This window comes from Muscardinus avellanarius (assembly GCF_963383645.1).
Source record: "Muscardinus avellanarius genome assembly, chromosome: 1".
NCBI classification, from domain to species: domain Eukaryota; kingdom Metazoa; phylum Chordata; class Mammalia; order Rodentia; family Gliridae; genus Muscardinus; species Muscardinus avellanarius.
In genome coordinates, this window is record NC_137786.1 from 151,315,601 (window position 1) to 151,327,875 (window position 12,275).

Consider the following 12,275-nt stretch of genomic DNA (forward strand, 5'->3'; position numbering starts at 1 on the left):
TTGGAGTCACTTCCTTATGGTTTTTTTTCTTTTTTTAAGGCACTGTATTTAGAAATGAGTTATTACAACAAGTAGTGCTTTGGAAAATCTGAAACTCCAAATCAATGTGCTCCATCAATCTTAAGTAGATCTAAAAAACCCTAACTTTCTGAAAAGAACACAAACGTAAAAAGTTGATGAGTTTAAAGATTATAAAATTGGTTTATTGTAAAAGCAATTCAAGAATAACCAGTTATCTTATTCCCATGCTGCCCAATACAACCAAGAAGCAGGAAACATTTTACATTAGGAACAAGAACATAAAATGAGAAAGAGCACATCAAAGTTATCATTCAAACGCAAGAAAAAAAGGACTCTTAGGTCTCCTTCAGGTCAGTACAAAGAGTATGATAAGATCAAAGAGCACAAAAAGCTGCTACAACACTGAGGTATAACTGGGTAAATTAAAGTCAAGGGGGAAAGAAGACTACATATCCTTGTTTTGTGGTGTACTTAAGTGATTGAAATTTTAGTAACAATTGCCTTTTAATGATAGTAAGATGCAAGACAGGCCTTTACTGAAGAGAAATACGTTTATAAGTCTTCTATCAAGGTCCCACTAACTCTTCACGACCCACTCCCACCTTCCCACCCTCCCCCAAGCTAATGCTACTCTGCTGATATATAAGATGCAACCTTAATTTGTACTTATTGGCAAATTGTAGGCACTCCTAAGTAGCTCTGACCTTCCACACATTAAAAACAAAAACATACTGAATCATCCAGATGCTCAATTTTGCATTCTAGGTAGAATTTCATTATTGTTCAAAAACTCAGTGCATCTGCACAGTGGCCATTTCCCCTCAGACTTAATTCAACATTGAATCTTTCTGTTGTTTTTCAAAATAAAAGCCGAGTCAATTATTACAAATGACTGACCCATGAGTCACTATATACAATACAGTGACTGCAATTTTTATGAGCACTGAAAGTACTTAAAATTTCTTTCACTTTTGCATTCCTCCAAATTGAAGGGCCAACACACCCAGACTTTGTAATTGGGGGAAAACACTCTACACCTTCCTAAGCTGAAGCTTTCAATAGCAGCTTTAGCCAGGAAAAGAGATTTTATGTTATAAACCCTTGAAAATAAGGGCTGATTCTAGAAGCACTGAAAGACCCTTAAATCATAGAGGTGCCAGCTGGTGCTACTATAATTCACAACCAACTATTACTTCATAGCTTATATCGAAGACTTAATTCATGTTCATTTTGTTCCTTTAAAAATACTCTTTGGAAACCATTATTACTCCTGTAGACACATACTCTAGTTATATCTCTTCCTGTAAAAATAAAGGTATAATTATGATTATCTCTATTTCTTTGCTAAATTCAACTACCAATATACATTTATTAATCTGATCACATTACCTGCTAACTCATGACCTTACAGTATTCTACATACCACCCAGCATCAATTTTCAGCATACAAACGTGGAGCAGTCTTTTAAGAACAATCTTAGAGGCAATATTTCAATCTAGTCTTCAATGTATTCATTACAAATTCATTACTAAAGTACCAGAATGTACTTCCCAAAGCTGCAGGAAGGTGAGCGGTTGTAAAGCTCACTTCTGTCATGCAAACATGAACCAGCTCAGCGGCTTCTCATCAAGACACATGCAGACTAGTCCGTGGTGGTGATAAAGCCATGTCTTGTTTGCTCCTTTTCAACTAATCAAATAGTATTTATCATGTGTCCAGAGGACAAAGAGTACTCCTTTAGATGTTCTCCATAATAATAGCCCTTTCTAGAATACTAAACTACCTCAAAACGCTGCAGATTGACCCAACCAGATTTAAACTACTGTGAGATATAAACTACTAGTCATGTATTCTAAATGTATACATTCAAAGCTACCATTTTAAAAAATAAGTTGAAAAGTAGGGAAACCTAAAGGGAAAAACAAGATACATTCTGCTATCACACTATTATAAACATTGTGTGTGTGTGTGTGTGTGTATGGAGAGAGAGAGAGAGAGAGAGAGAGAGAGAGAGAGAGAAAGAAGAAGAAGAAGAAGAAGAAGAAGAAGAAGAAGAAGAAGAAGAAGAAGAAGAAGAAGAAGAAGAGGAGGAGGAGGAGGAGGAGGAGGAGGGGGAGGAGGAGGAGGAGGAGGAGGAGGAGGAGGAGGAGGAGGAGGAGGAGGAGGAGAGAGAATAATCAAGATTTAAATAAGACGGTAAAAAAAAAAGGAAATAGAGATTTTACCAAAAGAACTATAATAATTGTCTCAAGCTACAAATATAAACAGATCCACTAAATAGTAATTTTCCCAAGTTGCAACAAAACCCACCAACCAACAACAACAAAAAACAGCAAAAAATAAAAAACACCAACAAAAATATCCACCCAAACCTACTCTAGAGTATGTGGTAATAATTAAAATATTTCTATGAAAATTGTCTCATGCCTTATAAGCTCCTAAAATAAAATCAAGGTCACTATGTGACTAATGATAGCACTAAGAAAAGGGGGGAACCACTGAAAGTTAAACAGTCTTCAGCCTGGGTTTCAGCGATCTCTTCAAATCAGCATTAAGTACTTAATATCAGATACAAAATTTTTGGCTTGTCAGACCAGTAAGACATGTTTTTCCACTGGCCAAAGGCAGCTGAAGAAACAACTGCTTGAACAAACGAAATGCTGTGACATGAAGCATTTGACTTCCAATATTGAATATTCTGTAAAAATGATCAGTGAACATCTAATAGGGCAAAAGGAATGACATCCATCATCTAAACAGGCTCACTTCCCCCGGCCCCCCAAATGAACAGTAGTTACAATAGCAAAAGGAAGTTTTTTTGGTTTTTTTGGTGGGGTTTTTCTGTGTGTGGTTCTTTAGGGCCAACTGTGAAAGAGGTCAGCAATATATTAACAGCAGCAATGGACAAAGAAGAGCAAAACAGTGGATGAGAGGATCCTGCTGGACGTTTGTTCATCTTTTTCTGTGTTAGCCAGAAAACTGCAACTGGCTGTTTGGAAATTTCATGTATACAGGTCTTATCTCTTTAAATCCTTCACAGATTTAAAATTCAGTCTACCTGAGGGCTCTATAACCATGTAAGAAAGCTTTCTTTATCTAGCTTGGTGGCAGCCAAAACAGACTCCATGTCATTCAGGATGTCAGAACTCAGAGCTTCTTGCAGACTGGGCATCAGCTCTTCTCCTTCTATGTTCATTCCATCTCCTTCCAGTGTTCCAAGGTCCACATTTGTCCCAGGAATGGCTTCAAGGTAGTCTGGGAAACGGTTCTGCTGTGAGGGCAGGGTGCTCTGGTTGATAGTATCACCTTGTTGGAAGAGAGGAAGAGATAATAAACTACATGTACCAATAAAATAACATTTAAAAAAATTAAAACTTTTAACTTAAAAACATTTTTCTGACTGACCTAGATTGTTACCCAGAATTTATTTTAGAAAGCAACACACAAATAATAAAATAAGAATGTTAACTTCTTTGTGCTTCAACATTTGCTTAGAAGGTCAATGTACACCTTGTTATTACAAAGCATTGAAGGGGATTATAAAAAGCAAAAAACCAAAAATTCTCTGAAAAATTATATGCAGCGAGAAGAAAAAATAAGCACATCACACAACCATATACAGTCTACTGTATTCTGGGAAACACTGAAAATAAAAAGACTACATGAGGCCGGGCGTGGTGGCGCACGCTTGTAATCCCCGCGCTTGGGAGGCAGAGAAAGGAGGATTGCACAGGTTCGAAGCTAGCCCCGCGCGCTGGCTTAGGAGACCCTGTTTCCAAATAAAAGTGCAAAAATAGGTCTGGGAGTGTAGCCCGGAGGTAGAAGGGCTTCCAGGAACCCCAGGACCACCAAAAAAAAAAAAAAAAAAAAAAAAAAAAACTACATGAACACTCTATTCTAAGAGATTCACAGTCACAATAACAAGCTTCACAGAAACCCTTGAATAAATAAATCTTTCTAGATTTCCCAAACTTACCTTGGTCACAGAACCTCTTTGCATGTAACATTAATATTCCTCAAGCTTCAAAAGAACATACTTTGAGAGAAACTAATAATCCACTAACTGCACTACAGGGATTTGGAGAAGAACTGAAGGTGAGAGGAGTAAGGACAGATTTAGTGCACGAGTTAGGTTTAAGTAGCTCCTAAGGACATTTCAAGATCTGGGTGAGTGGAGAGGAAGGGTGGTGTGGCTTCTAGGAAGCATTACAGTCTTGAGCTGGGCAGCACTGGCACTGAAGACCTTCCTAATACTTAGGAGACGCTGTCAGCTTTAAAGGGCTAGCTACTGGAGAACTGCTTCATTCCCCTGCCAATTCCTGTGCTCTGACAGTTGTGAAATCCAGGGCAATGGTAACCAGATAAGTCATAGGAGAAATGGTTCCTTAATTACCTGTTTGAGGCAACTCTCTCTCTCTCTTCTTCATCCCTCCCTCCTTCCTTCTTTCTCTCTCTCTTTCTCTCATTCTTTCTTTCATACTGGGAATTGAAATTAAAGGCATGCCCCCCCAAGCCTGATTTTATTTCTTTATTTGAAAGAGGGCCTCATTATGTTGCCAAGAGCCTTGCTATGTTGCCAAGGCTGGCTTTGAACCTGTGATCCTCCTATGTCAGCCTCCCAAGTACTGGGATTACAAGTGTATGCCACCACGCCCAGATGAGGTAACTATTTCTTAGCTCCTATAAGACCTCCACAATTGCTCTAATGTAGGTGAACTCCCTCATCAAGCCTTTTCCACCCAGTTTTCTGATCCCCTACCCAACACCTAAGTTGGACCAAAAACCCTCAGAGAATAGAGGCACATGACAAAAATCACATATAAAAAACTCTCTCCAAAATTAAGAGCACAAACCTGTAGTACGAGAGAGGTTTTTGTTTGCTTTTTTGCAGTACTGGGGATAGAACTTGAGGCATTCTACCTCCGAGCTACACCCCCGGCCCCATTTTTTACTCTTTATTTTGAAACAGGGTCTTACTGAGTTGCAAAGGGCCTCACTAAGTAGTAGCTGAAGCTGTCCTTGAACCGTGAGCCTCCTCCTGTCTCAGCCTCCCAAATGCTGAGATTACAAGTGTGCAGTACCACACCCGGCTCAGAAGAGAGGTTTTTAGTAAGGTCTTCAATTATCTTGCCAACTGACATGTTAAAATAAGTCAGGTTAATAGTGGGAAATGTGATGACATTTGGGGGGTCATTCTTTTGCAACCTCAGCTGTCAAGAAATGGTAATTAGAGAACTAAAAAGAACCTGCCAGTCTATCAAAATCACAGTTTCCTTTCAGTACTAGTTACTGCAGCCATATACATTGCCAAAATGTACTGCCTTCTGGAGCAACCCCCTCCCTAGGTAAGAGGCACAATGTTTAAACATGAAGTATATTTTTCATTTTTTCTTCATTGGTGCTGAAGATTGAACCTGGGGCTTCACACATGCTAGGCACATATTCCATCACTAAACTATATCCACAGATTCAAGATATGGTTTTCAGCCAAGATGTATAATCATTATATTTTGTACTAAGGGAAACAATTTTTGAGCTCTACAATATTAGTGGTTTTATACACAAAATTTGAAAAGCTTTCAGACTTGCCTCAATAAATTCCTAATATTTAAAAACCAAGAAAAGACTTAATTGTAAATTACTACATTGAAAACAAGGTAGGCTTCATCTGAATTAAAGTTTAAAGACTTTTCATTAATTTCTTCTGAATAATCTTTGCTCACAATAGTTTATTAGACTTGTTGGCAATATAAAAATTTATGACTGAATGTCAGGGTTCTAACAGAAATAAGGAATACTAACCTGTATCCATTTCATCAACACTGTTCAGAAAGTCATCTGGGGTCCGAGGGACACTGTAGCTGCTCATGCTTAGTCCACTATCTGTACTTTCATCTCGAGAGTGATAGGTGCCACTATTAAAAGAAGACAAAACAAAACAAAACAAAAAATGATAAAAGATATACAAAATCTCAACCCCCCAGGTGGTGGCAGCACAGGCAGAGAAGGTAGAAACCCAAACTCCAGGTGGGTGGGTTAGGCAGGCTTACCACTAGGATTCTTATTAAATTCCTAACTCTTGTGCAGAGAACTTAAGCCAAAGAAAAATCAACCCAAAACAAAGAGCCAGAATTCCTTTTTGGATAGGGCCAAAATAGATGACTCACTGCTGATAAGACAAGAATATCTGTAGCTTGATCTCTTTGCTTCTGTGTGTGGGGTGAGAGAGGGGAGAAACCAAATGCCTGACACAAGATAGGAGGACTTATAGCTCCAGTTGCAGGAAAGAGCAGCAAAACAAAACACTACAAGGCACAGCTTCTGAGGAAAAACAGGAGCCAAGAGAGATGTTTTACTTGAGGCTAAATGACTAGTTTCCTAGATTTACATATAGGAGTGGCAAATATCCTTAGAACATTACTTTCATAAATAGAACATTTTCCTAAGCTAGTAGCACAAAAACATCAGCTAAATTGACTAAAACTGAGTTCTAGAAATACTAGAAAATCTTAGGCAATTCTTATTCCTCTTAATGTTTTTTTTTTAACATAAATGTGAACTTTAACTTTCCCTACACCTTAGACATTTAAATAGCTGTTTAACTAATAACAACAATTAAAAAGCAAAAACAACTAAACTTTGAAGCCAACCTTAAACAACTGTTCAAGGTTAGAAGGTGGGTACCACAAATTAACATTGGTTAATGTATTTACCTTGTCTTCCCTCTCCCTTCACTTTGTAGAGTATAGCCACTGGTTTACTCTAATGCTTCTGCCAGACTTTGACAGGATTCAAGCACCTCACAGATCTCAGAAAACATAAACCTGCCTGAGACCATCTGTATATACTAGAACCATGTGAGAAGGCCTCAGGATGTGGTTTGTTTTTATTTTCAATGCCGTGATCTGGGACAAGGGCCTTGTCTTAGTCATCACTCTACTCTCATTGCTAAGCATGGGCCACACATCAGATAGACATCTGAGTCCACTACAGAAGAGCTGAATTTACAAAGTTCATTCCAAACCACAGGGAAAGCACATGGCATTCCTAAGGACCGCTCACAGGGCCCTGTTGACTGGGAACCACGCCCTGCAGAACCCTAACTCCTGTAGGCCCCACTCATTGGACAAATGCTGAGTGTCTGTGACTATATGACATGCAGTACATTAGTCTCTGAGGATGGAAGTTAACAACAACCTACTACAAATGATGCACAAATCCAGGGAGGAAGTTGAACAAATACACTAAGGAATTTATATATGAGGGCTATGTGAACTATGTGAGTAAAGTGCTTTCAGGACAAAGAAGAGGGAGATTGGGGGAAAAAAAAAAAAAGGTTTCATGGAGGGGGCACTTGAGCTGGCCTGAAGGATCTAGGAACAAGAGGGAGATAAAGGGAAACTGCACCACCAGGTAAGAGTCAACGCCATAGCAAGTAAGGGAACAAAGTCTTTAGAGCTTACGGAATGGGTATCAGTCAACTAGTTAGCAAAAGAGAAACCAAAAGAAGAAACTGTCAGTCAGATGTATGTTTTAGAAACTGGAGGTGTTAAAGAGAATGAACAATTCTGCCCTTGGACAAGTATTACTGTATATCTGCCATTCTGTGGTCTGACCAGAAAAGAAAATCTCAAATAGTAGCCCAGCCCTCATCAAGTTGAATTTTCACAAATGCTGTCAAAGGATATGCAACCTGTCCATTTTCCCCACCTCCCAATGAGGCAGGGCAGAGGACCTAGGAACAGGAGACTGCTGGGCACCAGGGAATCAGGGCCCTGACCAGCTCACTGATAACCATTCAAATTAAGGATGGAAATTGTGCAAAATTTGGTCCCCAAAACCCAATTCTGGTCAATCATAAAAGAACAGATAGAAAACTTCCTCTCTTTCCAGGACCCCCCCCCCTTTCCGAGGCTGTTTTGTCCTCTTATCTTTCCCTAACTTAAAACAAAAATTTCATATTTCTATATCCTTTGCTAGTCCTTGGACTTCATTCATCAAGATTCACTGGACAAGGATTCTAATAAGAGAAAACACTCCCGGTTTCACCAATAATGGAGGTCTACCACACAGCCTAGCACATGCTAAGCAAGCTCTCTACCACTGAGATACACCCCAGGCTCTTTTACTTACTTTTTATTTTGAGACAAGGTATTGCTAAGGTACCCACACCAGTCTCCAACTTACCACCCTCCTGGCTTTAGGCTCTATAGTTCCTGAGATTACTGAAATGCATCACTGTGCCCAACTCCATTTTTTTTTAGTTTATTCTATTCTTAGATTCACAAAGGCCTGCATATAAGATTGGTACTGTAATAACAGCAACCTGAAATTTTCTTTGTGTAAGAAAAAAAGCAGTTCTATGCCTATCACTTTTCCTCATTAGCCTCAGTTTAAGTATAAAACTATACATTTTTATAAATAATCTCAACTTTAAGCAAAAAATGTAAAGTGTGTGTGTGTGTGTGTGTGTGTGTGTGTGTGTGTGTGTGTGTAGAGTAAATACAAACTTAAAATACATTTAAGGTGGACATCAAAATCAAACCTCCTGGGCTGCTAGGGGTGTAGCTCAATGGTGCAAGCAATCCCCAAACAAAATCAAACCAGGCAATAGCATCAGATTAATCTTATACAGTCCCAATCCTCTCTTGGGGTAGAAGGGCAAATCTGATTTTCAAAAAAGAATAATTTGTAAAGTTTGTTTATTCATCAATGCTCATAAGGTTTTTGTGTGTTTAGAACCAGCAATAAAAAAGTAGCCTATTGCCAGGCATGGTGGTGCACGCTTGTAATCCCTGCGCTTGGGAGGCAGAGACAGGAGGATTGCGCAGGTTTGAAGCCAGCTATGCTGGCTTATGAGACCCTGTTTCCAAGTAAAAATATAAGAAAATAGGTCTGGGAGTGTAGCCTGGAGGTAGAAGGGTTTCCAGGAACCCCAGTACCACCACCAAAAAAAAAAAAAAGGAGGATACTTTTTCCCCCCTACAAGTCATAGTTTTCAATTTAATTGGCAATAGCTTCTTGGCCTTTTGGCTAAGATCAAGTGTAGTATCAATAATTGGCAAGAAGTGAAAAGATAGGATAAAGGCGTTCTTAAACCAAAATACCTTTGAATATTTCACGAACTACACTGTTTAAAATTGGTAATAAAATAATAAAAGGAATAATGCATTTCCATTTATTTATTTAGCTATACTCCTAGTTGTTTATTTAGCTATACTCCTAGCTATACTCCTAGTTTTTTGAAACAGAGTCTTGCTAAATTGCTGACACTAGCCTTGAACCTACAATCCTCCTGACTCATCCTTCCAAGTACTGGATTATAGGTATCCGTGTCGCTGTGCCTGGCATATTCCCATTATTTTTAAAAAATTAAATTCTGCCAGGCGTGGTGGTGCACACTTGTAATCCCAGTACTTGGGAGGCTGAGACAGGAGGATCACAGGTTTGCAGCCAGCTTCAGTTGCTTATTGAGGCCCTCTGCAACTTAATGAGACCTTCTTTCAAAATAAATAAAAAATAGGGTTGGGGGTATAGCTCAGAAGTTGAATGTCCTTGGGTACAATCCCCAGTACCCCCCCACACACAAATTCTATAGGCATTTTATAATCCAAAAGAATGAATTTTAGTGAAATATTTAAAATGGCATTTAAAATGGCATTCAAGATAGAAAATATTACCTGTTTCAAATTTGCAGTTCTCAACAGAGCAGTTTATATACTGCAATCTGTCTGAAACCCCAAAATTGTGGTAACTGACCCTTAAGCTATGTTATTTCCAAATACTGTCACTAATCTTAATGTATTTTTTTAAAGAAGCACAACTTTATATTTTATCCCTTGAACTACACAGCTCTTTAGTACACAAAGCTTTACAGTACTGCTGAATGAAACCTCTCAGGATGAATAGCTATGTGGAAAATACCTGCCAATAATCCTTACAATCCAATTCTAAGTAGGTTTAAGATGCAGTTCATTTGTTTTTATAAAAAGGTACTCACGTGTTCTTTCATGAGTCTGTGATTTTAAGTAATTGCTAATCAACAGTACAGGCAGAGGCAAACATGTTATAACTTTGAATAAGCATTCCTTCCACAAGTCTGAACAGCTCATTTCCTCTTACAGAAGATGGCTTTAATACTAAACTTGCCATTTATGGAGATTCATTTATAGCTATGCTCAAAACAGCCTAGTAAAGTACTAAACAGAACAGTCTTAAATCCACAATCTGTTTTAGATATTAGCCATTGGTATTCTTACCAACCTGTTAAGAAAGGGATCTGAACTATTGGTTGTCATTGTTCTCAATTCCTGAGACATCCCAGGAGAAGATACTGGATTTTGAGTCCCACCATCCTGTTCCAGTGTTGGCAACTGGCTACGGAGAGCTAATTCCTTTTAAAAAGAGAGAGAGAAAGAATAAAAGTTATTTGATTAACAAAGTTATTTTTACATAGTAATATATTCATATTAGTAGTTGAAGAACATTTATTATAAGTTATTAGATTTCACAATCAGAATAGCCAAATTCTTCCATGTATTTCAAGTGACTGAAAATTAAGCTATAGAAATTTAAAGTGCTTCTAGTTATATTAAACCAAAAATATATACACTTTTATACATATTCTGTCACTTAGTTTCATTTTGCCATTTTTCTTACTTTGGAATATAAACCCCAAGTTCTCCTGTGGGGTAGAATGCAGGTCTGGTCTTCAAAAGCTTAACTCTTGAAGTTAATGTTTATTTACTGATGTCCATAAAGTTTTGTGTGTTTGGGAGCAACCATAAAAATAAAGTGTAAAGGAAATTTGATGTCTTAAAGACCCCAGCATTACTATCTAATGTCTTACTGACTTCAAGTTTTTCTATCTTCAGTGGGATTAGTGCATGCTCTACCCTTTGGTGGGGACAGGAGAGGAGAGAGAAAACAAACACACACACACACACACACACACACACACACACACAATGACATTAGAAATAAAAGCATGAATGCAAAGTTTCTCCACCATGATCCACTTAAATGGCAGAAAATTTTCCTCAGGGCTACTCAACAGCTGCTCAGCAGAATGCTAGCTGGAGGTGTGAGCAGAGGCTACTCGAGTGCTTCCTCAAGGTCTGCATCAGCCTCAGTGTGTCCTGCCCAGGACCTCCAGGCCAGCTTGCTTCGCCCCTACCGACCTGTATCGTTTTCATTACCACTGTGCCTCCTGAGCTCTCAGAAACGCCATCTTTGCTAAAGCCACAGCTGCCTCTCCTCTGTTTTTTTGGTTTGATTTAAAATATAGCTTTTTAAAAATCATCTAAAAATTTTATATAGGAAAAGCTATATAAAAAGTATATATCTTTTCATGAGTCACGTGGGCTCCCTACAACACAGCTCCACCATCTCTAGCTCCCTTGTCCCCCAACATAAGGAACGGGGTCAAGAGGTATGGAAATAACCTTTTACTTCTTCACTGTTTCTAGAGTGGTTCCTCCCAGGCAAACTCTTTTTTTTCCTTCAGTTTCATACCTTTTGAATATATCATCTTTTTTAAAAAGTACTTTATCGATGCAATGTAATTATACATCACAGTGAGGTTCCAAGTGATACAAAAATGCACATACCCATCACTGGTGTTTCCTTCCATTCACCCTCTCTGGTTTTTCGCCCCTCTTCCCCGGACATTTTAGTGAGATTGGCACTGAAACCTTGTATGGAGGTCACTTATCTAAACTCTTCCTTACTCTGTCCTTGTTTCCGCCCTCTCCCATCCCCTTACACTATTGCACTGGTCTCTCTCCTCATTTGAGTGAAATTCCTTTTGCTTTCTATTTTCATTCTAGCTTCCACATGTGAGAGAAAACATATAAACCTTGACTTTGAGCCTTGTCATGGACTTTGGAATTCGGCTGAACCATGGACCTCCTCTCAGAATACTGGAATTTTTAAGATATGTGGGAAGGATAGTATGTATAGGATTATAAAGAAAAGGAATTTTTTTCTGTGTGCGTACTGGGGATTGAACACTGGGGCATTCTACCTTCAAGCTACACCCACAGCCCTATTTTTTATTCTTTATTCTGAAACAGGTTGCATTAAGTTACGGAGGGCCTCACTAAGTAAGGCTAGCTGCAAACCTGTGATCCTTCCTGTCTCAGCTTCCCAAGTTACTGGGGTTACAAGCATGCACCACCACTTCTGGCTAAAGAAAAGAAATTTAATGATACAGTTATCAAAATGTTAAATAGAATTTTATCATATAATATGT

The 12,275-nt window shown here is 38.6% G+C and overlaps 1 protein-coding gene across 8 annotated transcripts in view; it reads right to left on the reverse strand.

Moving 5' to 3' along the window:
• Positions 1 to 3,089: 3,089 nt before the first annotated feature.
• Positions 3,090 to 12,275, reverse strand: part of YAP1 (Yes1 associated transcriptional regulator) — a gene marked incomplete at both ends in the record, with an annotated part of 132,691 nt that continues 123,505 nt past the window's right edge. For all 8 annotated transcript variants that reach the window (XM_080719699.1, XM_080719697.1, XM_080719698.1 and 5 more), the window contains 3 exons: positions 3,090 to 3,328; positions 5,825 to 5,937; positions 10,286 to 10,416. In XM_080719699.1, coding sequence (XP_080575825.1) covers positions 3,090 to 3,328; positions 5,825 to 5,937; positions 10,286 to 10,416 — 483 coding nt within the window. The remainder of the gene's footprint in view (positions 3,329 to 5,824; positions 5,938 to 10,285; positions 10,417 to 12,275) is intronic.